General features: G+C 37.3%; 1 protein-coding gene and 1 long non-coding RNA gene across 2 annotated transcripts in view; one reads left to right on the forward strand and one right to left on the reverse strand.

Annotated features, from left to right (window-relative positions):
• Window positions 1–3,229: 3,229 nt before the first annotated feature.
• LOC104498740 lies at window positions 3,230–5,816 on the forward strand. Its single transcript, XR_727831.1, has 2 exons — window positions 3,230–3,960; window positions 5,073–5,816. It is a non-coding gene; the product is annotated as an uncharacterized LOC104498740 (long non-coding RNA).
• Window positions 5,817–10,079: 4,263 nt separating this feature from the next.
• LOC104498741 (baculoviral IAP repeat-containing protein 6-like) overlaps window positions 10,080–17,680 on the reverse strand; it is a gene marked incomplete at its 5' end in the record, with an annotated part of 19,446 nt that continues 11,845 nt past the window's right edge. The window contains 4 exons of the mRNA XM_010142157.1: window positions 10,080–10,174; window positions 12,629–12,797; window positions 14,787–14,951; window positions 17,294–17,511. Of these exons, the coding sequence (XP_010140459.1) occupies window positions 10,080–10,174; window positions 12,629–12,797; window positions 14,787–14,951; window positions 17,294–17,511 (647 nt within the window). The remainder of the gene's footprint in view (window positions 10,175–12,628; window positions 12,798–14,786; window positions 14,952–17,293; window positions 17,512–17,680) is intronic.

A 17,680-nucleotide genomic window follows, 5' to 3' on the forward strand; every position in this document is an offset into this window, starting at 1 on the left:
AGAGAACTTCGTGAAGGTTGGCAGAGAAGAAAACTAGAATGCATCACCTACAGGATGCATGTGCTACTAACACTCTAAGTAGTTTCCTGCACCTCAGGGAAAATGCAGAAAACCAAGGGAAAAGAGTCTTCATGGACAAGTGATGTACAAATGATCTTTCGGATTCCATTATGGCGATTTTCTCCTTCAAATATTCCTTTACGTTCTACTTCAACGTGCAATCCTCTTCAGAGCATTTGCTCTCTGTAAGGCCAAAACATATTTGGCTCAAAACATGCTATTTTAATGAATAGATGCAGCATAATGAATAATCTTAAGGGTACATGAAAATAAAAATTATATAAATCCATACAAACACATGAGGAAGAAGACACCTCATGCTTTGGTTAGGTAACATCGTAAATGTGATGTTAATTTACAATTGTAACTGTAAATGTGACGTTACGGTTTTACTCATAGCAGTAGCATATAGCAGGATAAAACGAGTATCTAAGGATCAAGACTGTAAATTGTTGAATTTATACCACTGAGTTTTTACACCATAGCCTGGCAACTTCCTCTTCAAGTATGAATAACTTTAAAATACGACATACATTTATACTGCCTAAGGTCTATGCCCATGCGATACAAATGCTCGAACACCAGCCATAATGAACAGAATGACCTCTCATCAACAGAATCTGTTCTGCTCTTGGGATGCTACATCGATCAGTTACCAGTGAGCTGCCAAAGTCTTACTGAGTGCTGGAAAGTTCTGCCTAGATGGAATAAGTAACAGAGTTAAATTTAGGATATTTTTGGATACCCACATCCAAACCCAAATACTATGTGACGATATAATGTTCACCCTGAAACAGGTGGTTTTCTTACGGACTTCCATAAAAATATACTCCCAGATTCTGATGTTATTTCACACAAAATATAAAATATCTCTCCATCATTTCAAGTAACATCAAATATTATGGACAAATTAAGGTCTTTTCAAATCAACCTATATTACTCACTTCACTTGTGAGGTATCTCGCATGAGACGCACTGTGGCTATAAAGAAGTTATTTGTAAATACCAGCTTCCATCCAACATGGATGAATTCTTCAAGCTTCCTACAATTGAGAAATGTTAAGCCTGACAACCTTTCTTTTTTTTCTTCTCAAACAGCAACTCTTTGCCAGCACTGACAGCTGAAGCAGCTACTGCCCCATCTCTCAGATCGTGCTGTGCTGAAGATTTATTTTTGGCTGACTGTTTTCCAAACCAGTTCACAGCATGTCCGCACAGACAGGGATATCAATACAATGGAAGGATGGGAGGGGAAAAATGCCATCAAACCAAGGTCCAGAGCAAATGTTGGATCTGAATCACCCCGTGCAGGTGGCGTTGCTCCCCCTCGACTACGCACAGAGGGAGCCCAGTGAGGTTTCTTTCCCCAGGTTCACCTTAGCCACTGAATGTGCCAGCTGATCGCAACTACGAAAGCAATAAAGCCCTATGAGACCTCAGCCATGGCAATAACCAGGCCGAGAAATATTTTGCGAACTTATTGCTGCTTCTTTGTGGATACATCTTAATTAGCTGGTTATTTGCAGTGGAGCTGCTGAATTTACTTTATTGTCAATAATTATACTCGATACTACTGCAAGAAATTCTTCTGCTGACCTTGAATCTTTATCCCTGGTTGTGTGGACACGGTGACAGATTCCTACCTTCCAAATACACCATTAACCTTTAAATAAAAGATGCACATTGCCCAATTTCCCTCCCCCCTTTCACAAAGGGTGAAGGTAAATACAGCACAATGACTTGAAAATTCAGTTATTGCTAGGTGCTTTCAGCAATGTGAATGGTCAGAATCACGGGTGAAAATTACCCCACATTCGTATCTCTGAATGGATCTAGATGAATACAGGAATACGTTCTAGACACATAAACAGAAACCAATTCTAGGAACAACCGAAGCTGCAGCAGCCTTTTCAGAATAAGGGAAGAGCCTAAAAGGAACGACCATATACACATATTAGAATATATTTTAAGGAAGCTATGCTAGAGAGTTAACCTAATTACTTAATTATTCTAGAGTCAAACGATTCCACTGCAGCAACATTATTTTCAGAGCAAATTGTGTACAAGTCATGGTATAAATGGTACAAATCGTACAACTCACGGTAATTCAAACATGGTATTTACCAGAAAAATAATGCACATGGAAAATCTGCAGTTTTGTCCATTACTAAGAAACTAACAAAAGTGCTTAGGCACTTAAGAAAAGTAACGAGGAAAAAAATTAATGTGTAAATAAATTAATTTGAAAACAGAAATATTTAAAGCAATGATTTTAGCCCCTTTTGCTTTCTCACAAAGATTACTGAAAACTGAATTTCAAACAATGCCTAGTAATTTCTAAAATATGCTGTTCTGGAAAGCGATAAAGGTTTCCAGTTACATGCCTACTGTTTCGAACTCAATGTAATTAATTATATTCTGATTTTTCATACACATAAGCTTTTTGTACTTTTGAATTATTAATTGCTTGATATTGCAAGCATTTTTTTAAAATAAGTTTTTCAGTGTATGTAAAATACAGTTGCCTTCATATCAGGAAGCTATGCAATAGCAACGAGAAACATTGCATTGGTAGCCTTCACAGATTAAAGCGACTGAATGAAATTATTGGCAACACAGCTACTTGTAGAGGTAATTAAAATTGTGGCTTTTTATCTAAAGAGATTGGGAAGAAGAGATGACTTCGCAGAGCTCCCCCTTCCTTTCCAGCAGGGCAGGCAAAAAATACCTCTGGTTTGCCTAGGAAAAAATTGAGTTACTGCTTCCTAGGAAATCAGAACAGGAATATTTTTTTTTGAGTCTGTGTTTCCATTAATTGCACGCTAACCTGCATTCTTCGGGTGGCAAATAAAAAGAGGAAAAGTGTTAGTAGTAGTATTTCTGATAGAAACAATTGGCTGTCAAACAAAGCATAAAAAGACAAAAGGCAGAAACACTGTTTCAGCTTGAATGCCTTAATGTCACCATTTGTCATGCAGCACTTCCTCAGAAAACCCCGAAGTACAGTTAACTCTACCCCTCTGTACAGCGCACAATTCCTCAGTTTGCACAGAATTAAAATGTGCCGGCCTGACAATGAAACAGCAGAGCCACGGCACATTGTTATGCAACTCACTGTCTGCAAGGGTGGCTCGTAGCTCCTTCTTTATTCAGCAAGTGCCAAGTGCATGTTTAATCAATGTCACAGCTCACCACAGTGTGCAACTAAAGCCACTGTCATTCCTCTCTTCAGATTTGCCTGGCTAAGTTATGCAATGCTCCGAAGAATACCTTGGAATTCTTTCCAGAGGCTCTGAATGCAGGTGTGTGACTGCGTTCACACTATTGCCGGTAAAGCAGACTTCTTTTCATCCTTTTTCAGGCTGGACTAAAATTACATAGTGCGACTGCACGTACTTCACTGCATTTGGAATTACAGCATGTCAACGTGAGAAAGTCTCTTCAGACGGCTGCCACAAAGAGTAAATCAAAAGCTGGGTTTTTCTGAAGTCTTAATAAATAAGTATAACTGAATAAAACCAGGAGCTGTTTCCTTTTTTTTTTTTAAGACAAAACCAAACAGCAGGCATTTCGTTGCTCTGCATCATCTAAGGAAAAAAAAAAATCCTCAATTTTAATGAGAATTAGTCAACAGTGAGAATCATTACTAGGAAGGGGTTTACTGTTTTTCAACTACACTTGCCTTAGTGGATTACTGGGAGAGAAGGCCAGTCATTCGGAAGATTCTGTAAAATTATTATCCTCACTGATAAACTTCCTCATCAAGGAACTGTTCATGCTTCTATCTGGTCTGTCTGCGCGAGGAGAGCAGCCCCTTCATGAAGATAAAAGCCTGGTTTGCCACTGAATCGACGAGTAAGAAGCATGTCTGATGACATTTTATTCCTGATGCAATGTAGGGTAAGAAACATCTTTTTTCTCCCCCCACCTTTCTGTGAGATATGCTTTGAGCTGATGGCTTTAATTAGACTTACAGCAGAAATTCATTTATCTCCCCTGATTAAAGATGTTTGCCAGAAGAGAAAAATGCTATCGCACTATAAAATGCGATGGCAAATCTTCAGTAAATCGGGGTTATCTGAACTAGTAGAAATCCCAATCAAATCTTGCTGTAAGGTTAGAAATTTCTGATAAGGCTAAAACAGCACAACAAATTACATATGAAACCACCATTTCTGCCACCAATGAACATGATTTTACAGGATATATGTTTCTAAAGGATATCTGACTGTAAATTAAGAGTATAAGAGCAGCTAAGTAAGAGATGACCTGACAACCTCACTTTTACAACAAAAAAGGTAATAAATCATGCAAGGACTTGTAAATATCTATCTCAAATCCTTATACTGCATAGAATTTTGTTACTATAGAAGCACTACTGTCCTTTGGCACACTGCAATAATAAGCATATATGATAACCACAACAACCACCTTCCTATTTGAAGAGACAGACATTTTCTGTTAAATGTTTGCTGTTGCACGGATGTCCAAAAGCTGATCTTTTAAGCAAGTAAAAGGATAAGATCTCACCTGCAATTGCCTGCGTAGGGCTCACTGGTCAAAAAAAGACTGTGATACTGTATTAAGGAGGCATATTCTCCACGTTCAAAAACAGCAGACATGAATATCTTCAACTGGGTTTGTACTGTGACAGTTAAATATTTGACAAAAGCTGAAAATTCATGTAATCTCCTCAGCATTTCAGAGTATTTGACAATGACCACATAACTGCTTTCATCAGTTTGAGGTTTCATAAGGAAACAAATCAGTTGGCTGAAGACAAATGTTAGATTTTTTTAAATGAAGGATATTAATTGGCTGGTAGCATCGAGCTTTTTTCAGTCCTATCAAATCTGTATCTACAGAACAATGACTTTTACCATGGACAGGTTCCATGGTAAAAAAAGAAAACAAACAACTTAATGAATATCGCATTAAGAAATAATGTTTTTAAAAAGATCAAAGCTTGCATGATGTCAGACCAGATTTACCATTTGCTTTCTTTCTTCTAGCTAGCTGCCAGAATACTGGTGAAGGTATTTGCAGGAAAAATGGGGACCTCTGCCATCACAACACTGGAAGATGTAAAAAGGCAAGAGGAGAAAGAGGAAAAAGAAGAATCTATTTTAGCACTGCTTGGGATTATTGGAACTGTGCTCAATTTATTTGTTATTGTTTTTGTGTACATCTACACTACACTTTGATGACATTTTTGAACATCAGTTGCACCAGTGATGGTAAGAATTATTTCTAAATTTAAAGCGAAAAAACCAACTGTCTGAAAAGATTATCAAAAACATTCCAGAGCAAAGTGTCTGGCTAAGGGTGCTGTATCGATGACTGCTAAACATATCTGTGAGCCCAGCTGGGGTGCTAAATTACGTAAATGAAGGCAGATGATATTCAGCTTCTCATTGATAACAGATGAAATCCAAATAGCAGAAACAGAGATGGCACGAATTTATTGCCAGCAAACATGCAAGACAAGAAATGTAAGCAAACACTGAAAACAATCAAAACACAGAAAGAGATTAATTACGTATATAAATACATATAAGCAAGCCCCATGATGCTTTCTATGGTTTTGTGCAATATGCCTCTTCGTAGCTGAGATCAGAAAACATACAAAAGGGGTTTATTTTTAGATGACCATAATTAAGGCTTATAACTTACACTGAAGTATAACAAGTGTGGAAACAGGAACACTGTTATACTCAAAATTGTAATATTATAAATAAAATTTTAACTGTTGACTACAATCTGCAGCATTTTTGCTAGTCTTGTGGAAAGCTGAAAACGGTTATATTTTCTTGCCTTTAATGAATCTGTATTTGCAATCATCAGGCTATAATGACGATGTGCTTTTCTAATTTAAAATCCTTTAAAGTGGTGTGAAAAACAGTTTCAGTACTTCTTTTAAGAAACATTAACAATTGCAATGACACACTAATACATACTCTTCAAATTAAAAGAAAATCTTAAGTTATATTTTCTAGATTGCCATTTTTCGAGTGCATTTAACTAAGTCAAATGCAACTTTAATGTTTTTATCCTGATGTTTATTTGCAAGTAAAATAGAACATATTGCACAAGGATTCACGGTGTTGCACGAAAAACAAGTTTAATAATCTTTGCCCACAAGAGTATAGTCTCTCCTTCTGGACCAGGTCCTGAAGACATTTTCCCTTTTTTGCACCGTTTATGATTGAGGCCCAGAACTGCATTTCTTAATGCATACTTCATGGAACATGCAATTAATTAGACTACTGAAACTGATGAAACTATTTCTGTGTTTTAAATTAAACCTATCTATGTCTTTGAACTAGATCCAAAGCTGCAGACAGCCTGAGATCATAGAAGTTTTTCAATACATTGATATATCTCACATATATCTAGTAGAAAAGCTACTTTTGAGATCTTAGAATTAAAAACATATGAGAAAACACTAAGAAAAAGACAACACTGATTTTAATAAATACTTTTCTTAGTATTACATGTGCCATACAGGAACAATGGAGGAGCTGCATTTCTGAAGATCAGCTCAGTTCCTTCTCCTAGGCTGCAAAGTCCTTCCATAAAACACAAGTAAAAGAAATACATCCCTCGTACAGGTGATAGCTTATTACCGTATAGAACTGCGTAACTGCTGAAACCAACTGAGCCGTTGGAAGTCACTCCAAAAGAACGTATAAAATAAGGTCAGGGCTATAGAACAGAGTGAATTTGGCAATGATATTTCAGACAGTTGCAGAAACTATGCTGCCATGCTGATTTATGGATGAATGAGGTGGAAGATGGTGTATTCTGGTTTTGTGATTCTGAGTCAATACTGGCTCAACCAGAAGACATGATAAACAGCTCTGAGGCTGCACTGGAAGGAAGCATGTGCAGGCAAGAAAATTTATTCATGCTCCATAGTCTACCGCAAGCCTCTAGTATCGTATACCCATTTTCAGTATATGAAGCACCAAAGCATTCTGTAAGACTAAGTATTCTAGAGGAATTATGCAGGTTATTCCTGTTTGTTTAAGATTACAGAATAGAGTCAATACATTAAATTTTTCAATGTATTTCTTACGTCTACATACTTACGGATATTACTGCATTAATCTCATAATATGAGGGTATTTGAGACAGGTCTTAAAATGAGAAGCTACAAGAACTTGAAAACTGAACACAAATAAGAAATTCAGGTAGAAATTACTGTTGTTTATTTTGATCCTGGAGTTATTTAAAACTTGTCAATGCTGTGAAATAAATAAACAGTTTTATTTAATGTCATTTCAGTGCATAGGTCTCGTCTCAAAATGGTGAATCAACTAGTATTCCAGCACTGGAGTGATATACGGAATTTTTTTTTTGTAAACACTTCAACAAAAAAGCTGACAAAAACCTATCCTGAGTTATAACCAAATGTGATAAAGGTTCAGCATTATTCTTTTACCAATGAATGAGTTAACTGTCATTAGTAAAAACTAGTGGAATTTCTAATTTCAGTAACTATACACTATCCAAACTGCCACTGTACTTCTGATTTTACATATAGCAAAAGGTGTTGACCCTTTGAAGAAAGTCACAGGGTAATAATATCATTAGAAATTGCCCTGGCATACAAGTTATATTTTAAAACATGAATCTAAAATCCTCTCCTAACAGGTAATACTTAGGCTCTATACTCAGGAGGACCTAAGTCTAACTTTAGTTTAATGAGCTTCAATATGCAGCTCTGATGCTTATACGATTAATCCAATATATACATAAAAATGTCAACAATATAAGTACCTTAACAGCAACTTTCTCTTATTAGACACAGTAAAAAGTCAATAGTTTAGGGAAAAGCAGAATTTCACGATGATACAACATTGACACTGCAGTAGTACCTTCACATCTTCAGCAATGGATGAATAAAGATGTATGAGCTGAATGAGCTCAGCGTACCAACTTCAGATATCCATAGGGGAACACAAGCTTCCTACAGTACTCAGCCTACTCAGTCCAGCGGAACTGGACTGCTTTGCAAAAAGTGAACCAACACCATATAATACCTTGAGAGTAAGTAAGATTAGTAGAAAAGAAATATTGTTAGTTTCGGCAGGCAATCTAGTACAGCTCAAGCTCTGAGGTAAGGCAGCGAGGCCAGACAGGTACGACCTTAATGGACTCAACAAACAAAGGTATATCAAACCTCTTTTGTACAACTATATTTTTAATCAAAGAGTCTACGTAAAACTGAGGTATCGCTGATAAATCCCAACTTCACCGGGATTTTTCCTGTTCAAGCAAGCCCATAACAGAGAGTCCCTGTCCTAAAAGTCACTAGATTTTCCTCCTCTTTTATGATTCTCTTCCACTGCCTTCGCTCTATAAACCCTGTTAGCTACAAAGGCTACTATTACTACCACTTTTTTCTCTCCCACTTGTAAGCAGTAGTTTGTCTTCATAAACCTAGGACCATCAGCCAAGTAACGCTTTTACCAGCAAAGTCTAGACCTTCAAGATAGCCAGTTAGTAATCCAGTTAATGCAAACTTTGCTGTGCATTTTGTTCAGGAAGAGTTCTTACTGCAGTAATTCTTTCAAATAAAATGCACTGTATACAACAGGGAAAAGGTTTTCCATGACAGTTTTTCATGTGAGATGTACTTAAATGCATGGCAATGAATACATGCTAGACATTCCACGATACAGAAGTTAAGAATGACATTAATTTCACAAACGCAAATAATTTTATAAATGTACATTAAGTCCTTAGGAATAAACTCAAGAGTAATAAAAAAATCTCACCATGTTATAAAATAAACTTTTTTCTCTTATAAAATGAAAGATAATAAAAGCCACAGCAACGCCATGACAGGATACAAAACAAACACAGGAGAAAATGATCAAGAAACAGAGTGAGGATTATAGCAGCTTGTGAGTGGAGCTATGATCTATCTTGCATAATAAGGAAAGTCCTTCGTAGACAGATAAAACCTTCCTTCTCTACAAGAAAAAAAGCAGTTATGGAAATTAATGAAAGTGGTCAGTTCACAATTTTCAAGGACTTCACAATCACCTTGCTCTGATGCAGATGAAGCTGCAGAATGTGTCAGAGCAATCTGGTTTGTAACGATCTGCTTCGAGGTGAGGTTTCTGAAAGATCAAGTGATGTGAGCACTCCTTATCTGGTCGACACTCGTTTTATCTAAGACAATCTAGATAAACAGCTTCATGGCACATATTCCTTTACTGAAAATCTTTCCCACCCATATGCATATCTATCTCTGTATATCTATGTATCACTGTTATTGCAACAGTTGACAGCAAAACTAAAATCTAGTAGAGCGATACCTCCGGCTCAAGGGTAACCTTTGTCACACCAGCATCCACTCAAGTCTGAGAAAGTTACAGAGCTGCTGAAAATTGGCATTTTCTGTCAGCACTGTGCTGGGCACACCTTGTTCCTGCTGGGGTGCCAGAACCCAGCAACACTCAGCATTCTGTATGCAGTGTCCGAAGTTCTCAGTCCAGCATGTCACAGGAAGAATACAGTTACCTGCTTCTTCCCCATGAAAGTACCTTTTGACAGCAGAAGGTACGCTGGTCTGAAAATTAGAATACCATGCACACAAGCATTACTACTAATGCTGTTCCTTTTCTTACTCCCCCTGGGTAGGCATTTGGCCCTACTGGAGAAGAGAGAGATATTCCAAGATAGAGTAGACTGAAATTAGATCAGGTCTAACAGGAAAGACTCAAATCCGTTCTACTACATCGCATTGGTTTTTGAGGTTTTAAAAAAGTAAAATAAAATTTAAAAGAGAAAGAAAAAAGACGTGTCTTCCACATTTCACAGAATACCAGGTTGCAAGGGACCTCAAGGATCATCTTGTCCAATCTTCCTTATCAAAAGTACAGTTGAAACGATTCAACTATAAACACATTGTTTAAGTTAAGTTTTCAGTCTTACGAGCATTGTACCAGAGCCTAACACAGCTCCAGAGCTTCTCAGCCTCTGCCTCTCAACAGGCTCTCTGTTACCTATGTCTCCTGACGCTCTGTTAGTGACACCGGGAGCCCCAGCACCACCTGCACCTCACACTCATTAATGTGAGAATCATCTGTCTGCTTTTGAACTAAACAGTAATTACAGCATTGGAATTATGACCGGCTATCACTAAGACCAACTTCTCAAGGACAAAGTTTTCAGGGACTCCTTTCAAACTAAACGCATATGACTCAAATATTCACAAAGAGAAGTCTTACTTTTCAGAAGTCATCATCTTTGCACATTTCCCTCTCGTAGTGATAGTTGACTACATTTTCAAAGACAAGCTTAACTGATAATAAGCGTGCAGAGTTTTTTTTTAAATCCAGAACACTGTTAATTATAGTTCTAAGTATAGACTTTTGAACAAACACAGCAGGAAACGTTCAAGATTACCGCTTGGATCAAAGCATGACAACCTTTGGATTTTACAGTTCACTATTCCAATAGAAAAGGAATGCTTTGTGAATTTGTAGTCAGGAGAGCAGGTAACAGCTTTTCTCTGAAAAGCAAGGTTTTGCATTGGTTTAATATAGTTTAGCTGCTACACCAAGAGCTATGCATCCATTTAGGAAAAAGCAAGGAGTGTCTGGTTTGTTCACTCTTTACTATTGTTAATTCACAAGCACAACATTTCAATATCCCTTGCCAAGCAGAAATAACAGTAGCCCAGCAGTGGAAAACATACTGAAAATGACCATTTCCCACTGAAACTTTCCTTTTCTTTGTACTTTGCGAGGAGAGGGTGTGGGTGGATGGGTGGGTGAAGTCCCTGAAAGCCAAACTAGTCTGAACTCCTTGCCACCAGCCACAATATCTCATCTCTTTTATCAGTATCTGACTGTTCTTTGCCGGTTAAAGGTGACTTATACAGACATACACATTTTTCTGCTGAAAACAGCAAACTGCAATTGCAGCAGCTGCAATTCATCTGTACCTCAGAACCAACTTCATCTTTTACATAACATAGCATTTTCCCCAGGTCTCTTAATGACTTTTCCTTTCTACCTCAACAAAGAAAAATTTTAGAGTATCTATTAAAAGGATTACTTTATTGGTTTACTCTATCATTTACTTTATTGTTTGACATTATATTTTCATCTGCAATAATGAGCCTAATGTATAAGCTACATTCTCCTCACTAATGTGCAAAACAGAAACAGCCAATTAATTGCAAAATTAGGGAGAGGTGTCAGCTGTGGACTGGCAAGTGAAACATCTTCATATTTTTATTTTTACTATAAAGCACCAGCAGACTTTTAAAACTATTTCCACTCCATCACGCAATATTATGTAATGCCCTAGCTACTACAGATTAAAAGAGCTACATTCTTGTTTTAGTTCTATGCAGCTTTGTAAATACTTAAAATATGGATGATTTCTCTTACCTTGGATATAAACTACACTGTGTAATACAACATGAAGCTATGACATTGTTTCAAGAAACCCACATTCAACACACCCTACAACCAGTACCCAGAAGAACTGCAGGAATGTGACAAAATGTTTACCTGTTCCTCCAAATATACGGCAAGCAAAATAAGGTCCAAATCCATATTATTCAGATTTGAAGTAACTCCTTCTGCTACTTAAGGATTAAATTCATTTTGATAAACTAACTGAAAAAGAAAAATCCAACCTAAGGCTCAGGCAGCTTTTAAAAATTTCAAGCTGATGGTTACCTTAAGAAAAAAATGCTTATCACTATCTTCATACTAAAGCCTGTCATCTGTTGAGACTGAACATAAATCACAAATGCAGTCTGCTAGTTTTGCCATTAGTTCCACACAGGCATTTGCTTAACTCATGCTGTTTGACACTACCTTGGTACAACTGAAATGGTTTCCACAGCAAGGTACAACATACTGGATGAAAACTATAAAAACATCTTTGTTTTAAAATTATGATTGACAACAAATTATGTGATGACAATATTTAACTCATCCGTTTTTTTTCTTAAAAAGAAAAAAAAAACAATGAAAACCCAACCAAACAAACAAAATAAAAACCTCAGTTTCACTCTTCTATATTTGAAATATTCTGCAGTTTTGATGAGCTTATTTTTGTATTTCCTAAGCAAAGCAGAAAAAGATCTGACCATAGTTAAAAAGAACTGCCCTAATACATGAAACATTTACCAGCTTCAGGCATACGTTTGCACAATTATCTTAGAAAATTAACATTTTTCCTCACAGCAAGATTCACAGTGTTGTAATAAAGCACTCTTTCTTCATGTCTCTTCTGTAGAAACAAGATGTAAATTTTTCAGATGTAAATATTATTTTCCTGTAATTTTCAACAGTTTCAGAATTAAACTTCAAATTTAAAGGAATGCATGAAATCAACAAGGTTTAAACTCTTACAACAGATTAGTATTTCAACAAACACTAGAATTTTGTTTTCTAAGACTCTAGTGAATGTTCCTTAGTACAATTCTAAATTGGTAATTGCACTGAAATTAGCCAGAACTAACTACTGTTTACATAAAAACTTATTTGACAGAAATCAGCCAACTTTGATTTAGGAGAAAATGACACTTTACCTGAGTCGTTGCGGAGGTATGATGACATTGCTGGGATGAGGCAAGACTGACTGAGTAACTCTAGAAGAACAGATGGAAGAGCACTGCAGTTTTGCCCTCTCCCTTCATGGCTAGCTTGGGTCTCTCCATTTGATGTACTCCCTGCGGGATTTATGTAACTGGCAAGAACCTGAAATACATAAAACTATTTAATCAAAACTGATTTATTTTAGGCAAAATAATTCTGACTTTTCTTCCTTAAGGAAGAAGCCATAATACTTCACTAGCTATTTTGCTAATTCAGTACTGGTATTTATTTCAGCAGTCCCAAAAATGTCTCAGAAGAACCTGTATACAGGTTCTAGATCCTGATTTGTATTTTGCCTAATGATACAATTAAATAACTATTATAATTCTGAATGACTTTAGGAGATGAATTAATATTAATTTTGACAAACCTGCTGGAGCTACTCAAAGCAGGAGTTTGCCAACTCACTCCTCTGGGACATGCAGCTGATCAGTCCTATTCGCTTCAGACATCAACCAGCAATGAAAATTTTTTCTTTTTAAACTGCAAATGCTTCAAAAACCTTTGTAAGTTCCTTTTGTATGGGTCTTCAGGGTTTATGGCTGAAACAACTTACAGGGAGCACGACAGTTTCTTAGAACAATGACTTGTGAGCACAGTTCTCGCTTCAGTAAAAGAGCAGCCGTCCCTTCAGAGCTGGTGAGGGAGTCACCTCACGACTGCACACCTGCTCATCCCAAGGGTTGTTCTGGCTAAGTTACAGGCCTTTATCAATTATTGTAGATGTACAACCCAATGCACTTGCGTGGGTCTGATTTGTGCAGTTGTACTGTCAAGCTCAAGGCTTGAAAGGCTGTATTATTTCAAGTCTCAGGGGCTCGACTCAACCTCTTTAGTCTCTTCCCCTTTCTTTCCTCCCCCCTCTTTGCTCTAACCCCATTACCCATGGTATTTTATTGCTGCATCTCATCAGCACTCTGTACAACAGAATTTTTCTAAACCTTACTAGTGAAGGGACCAGAAAAAGTCTGCTGTACAACCGATGGACACCTTCAGCAAAATGCTGAAGGGTTTTCTACCTCTTCCTCCAACTGTTGACTGCCCAAAGCAAATGCCTCCTCACCTCATGACTTATCACAGTTATAGCTAAATCGCTGCTTGACATAATACAGAATACTGCCTAGAAGTTTGGCCAAGAGCAATTCCGGTGATTTTCCTCTTTCTTGCTTAGAAAAATTGTTTCAGATTTTATTTGTTTTGCTTTTGCGAGGGATGTGACACTTGTGTGCCTTGTAATCTACAGTGACTGACTGAAACAACTGATTACTTCAATATGTTATCTTCATCAGGCAGGGCACGGGCTTTTTCAGAATTTCATCTCTTTTGTGCTCTACCCCAACAGAGAGGTTAGCTAGTGCACTGGAGCTGATAGCTCAATGAATGAATTTTTTTACCAGACAGAATCTCATTTTCTCTTTGCTGACCTACAGCTACAGGGGTTTGTCACATTTCACAATGGACTGAAAAGTCTAATTATACAGGATTTTCTTCTCCTTAGCATGAGGCATTTGAAAGGCATCAGAGTATTACTAAGATACGGATGTTTACTGGCAATTTGTTATTGTCATTTGACTGACATACTCATGATTTTATCGTATCTCTGAGTGGGATTTTGTAATATTGGCATAATGCATTCATGGATACCAGTAAAAAGTATGGGCATTTCCTTAAAGCAGAGCAAAGCTATGTGAGAAATGAACAGGTAAGATTATTTGGCACACAAAACAAAATTCCTATTCCCACATCCTGCTCCTTTCATGGATGGTCTTTACTGTCGACTGAATGCAGCGATATTGGCAGGGATATGTAACAGCTCCAGGGAAATACATTGGAATGCTTCTTGGATCACTGTCTATTCAGAACTGTCACCCAGGCCTACCCATGCACATCCTTTCTATGCAGCAGCTAGTGATGTTTGAAAATAGCCTCATTCAAAACATGATCTATAGCATTTTTCACGTAGACAGGCAGTTGTGGATTATTTTCTGCCCCAAATACCAAATACGACCAAACAAACAGAAGCTTCATTTTTACTATCCAGTCCTAATGTTTCAAGTGCTTATCATTAATCAAAATTTCCTTACTACACACCTGTAGAAGGCAGGTCACATGCTCTTCTTCTAGCCTTTGCTTAGTCAAAGCTTGTTCAACATCCCATCCTGAAGCTGTGGAGCCTGTACCAAAGCCTGTACCTTTAGCCCAGTACAACTGCTGTTCTTCTGTTGAAGCGCTGTTGTGTGTACTTGACACCTGTGGCTAAGTTAATAACAATTAAAAAAAATTGTCAAAATAATTTTAAGTTTTTTATCTTATGAACACTGTCTTTAGAAAGCCTTTGTTCTGCAAAATAATGTAATCCAAATTTATTCACTTCATAAAGGTATCACTGGGATCCAGTGAAATTCAAACCTTTAGATAAGTAAGACTCAACCACCTACATGGAGTTCCAGTACGGGTCAGCACTAAATTGTTGCAAGTGATTCTTCAATTTGACTAGGACTGTAAGCCCAATTTCATTCTCTTTGAAGATATTGTCATTGCTTAAATGATGAAAGATACTAAAATGCTACTTAGTATCAAGCTAACATCACAGCTCGGTAACTACTATTGTTTAACATCCAGTCAGTTTCATCCAATCATGTTGTTAAAGAGGATGGGAGCAGAAATGTTTTCAAAAGTACACAACTGAAATGTTAAGATGCTCAACCATGTGCTGATTTTCAATAAGTATCCCAAGACAGCCAGAGGTCTAAGTTACATGTATAACTCAGACACATAATCCCTGGGTCACTGAAACACACTATTTCCTCTCCAGGTAAAGGGGGGAAAATATCTTGTCCTTAAAATGTTCTGAGAGACCATTTTTTCAAAGGTGCTTGAACAGCTTTTTCCAATGGTCTGCCTCACTGCATTTTACTAACTCCAATATTATACTGCTTAGCCCTTACGAAACCATTTATGTTCTTATGTTAATTTTGAAAGTTTACCAGATCTTCGGCGAAAAGGATGCAGAAAAAACTCGCTAATAATTTTTTAACTAATGCTTTCCGAATTACATATTTTGTATCTTAAACAAGTGACCTGGTTTTCCAAAGGGATGAACACTTGCTATTTTCATTAGAGTTCCTCAGTGACAATTAGCCTTACTGGAAACCAGGTCATGTGAGTAGGTGCCCAACTTTAATTTGTAGTATTTTATTTATGGCTCTGAAACGTTTCATTTTCTGTTCAGCTCTTCTTCAGTGACTTTGTTAAATATTATACTTGAAGGAAAAGAAATTATGAACAGACTGCAATGATAAGAAAATTTATCACCTATGAAGTACCATACTGACAGTAGTCTGGAATCACCATTTAACTTTTACACTGAGAATGTAACTCATCTTGGGATAAAACAGCTGTATGGTTACTCCAATGTAGACATTACTCATCACATCACTCATTAACATGTTGTGCCTTTAACACTCAAGAGGCCTGTCACAAACTCTGACTTAAAGCACTTAAGGGAAAGTCTGGCCCCAGAAATACCAGCCTCACTGCAGGCCTGACGGATCTCTAATTTTAAGTTAGCACCTATCACCTGATAGATGTGAATTATGAGAAAGCAAGCTGTTTAAGGGGTCATGATAGAACTGAAGCAAAGATAAGAATTAATGGTTGCCCTTTACCTCCAAAAGACAAAAATGCTAAGGTGTTAATGTGTCAGCAGCCTGATACCCATTAAATGCAGAAGCTCTCAGCTTCCCCTCGCATTTGACTAGCCATTAAAGTGAATTATTCTCAGGAACAGCTTCATCTCTTCCTTGCTCAACCCCTCATCTGTATCAGAGCTGTTAAAATACGGACGACCCTACATTTTGCAGCTACTTGGCCATATTCAGGCAGCAAGAACCCTTTCATGCAAGCCTCTACCACACCAATGCTAAAGAGGGCAAGTCATTATTTTTTTTAAACGCACTTTTATAGGCAATTGGTATGTAACACAGAAATGGCAATTCATAATCCTAAAAAACTCAGGAGCTACACATTCTGAGTAGAGGGTGGTATAATACAGGAAGTACCTTAAAAAGGCTTAATCATGAAGATTCACTTGGGATCTTGAACACTACAGAAAATTTTTGTCTTTAGATCTCTTTTCCCCCTCAGTAAAAAGGGTATAAAAAACATCACTGCATTAAATCTTTAATTTTCACAACTCATTTACGTTTGTGAAGCATTTAAGAGGAAATAATTTGCAGCCAGTAAAGTTTAGATGATGAATGCTCAATAAGGTAATGAGGTCATGCTATCTAACGGGGATTAAAAAACCACCATCCATTGAGCATTACGCGTCTTACAAACTGAAAGCCCTGTGAAAGAAACTGATGACACCTTAATCCCTCATGACAAGCCTTCTTTGTTGGTTAAATTTCACAGTTTTTATGTTTATTTGCAATATGCAAGGACGATGACTTAACTACTTTCTAATTATTTTTATCCTTCATTCAGATGCCAACTCTGCAGAAATTAGAGTGTAAAGAAAGCAGTAAGATTATCTTCTCTTTTACAATTCAACTCCTACTACTTCTCAGTGACAATTATTCTGCTGCTCAGCTTACCTCTGCCTGGTTGGGACTGGAGTTGGGCACTCTTGGTGCATGGTGGCTTAGAGCAGACAGACACGCGAGTATAAGATGTATAGCCCCAATCTCCAGTGCCATCCGCCTAAGCAGCACTCCATCATCGGTAGTCAACGGCGTAGTGCTGAACAAACTGCGCAACACGTGGAAGGGCAGAGTTGGAAGCACATTTGCTGAAGGAGACTGCAGGATATGACCTAGATCGAAGAAGAAAAATAACAAAATCACCTTTTTTTCAATAGTTCAATGCAGCCTATTAATCTCAGCAATAGTTTATGAAGAACACATACCGAAATCTGTTAAGGACTGAAGCATTTGTATATGGCAAGCTATCTAGTATTAGGTTTCTCTTCAGAAAAAAATTTC

The sequence above is a fragment of the Buceros rhinoceros genome, unplaced genomic scaffold (genome assembly GCF_000710305.1).
Source record: "Buceros rhinoceros silvestris isolate BGI_N320 unplaced genomic scaffold, ASM71030v1 scaffold39208, whole genome shotgun sequence".
Taxonomy (NCBI): domain Eukaryota; kingdom Metazoa; phylum Chordata; class Aves; order Bucerotiformes; family Bucerotidae; genus Buceros; species Buceros rhinoceros.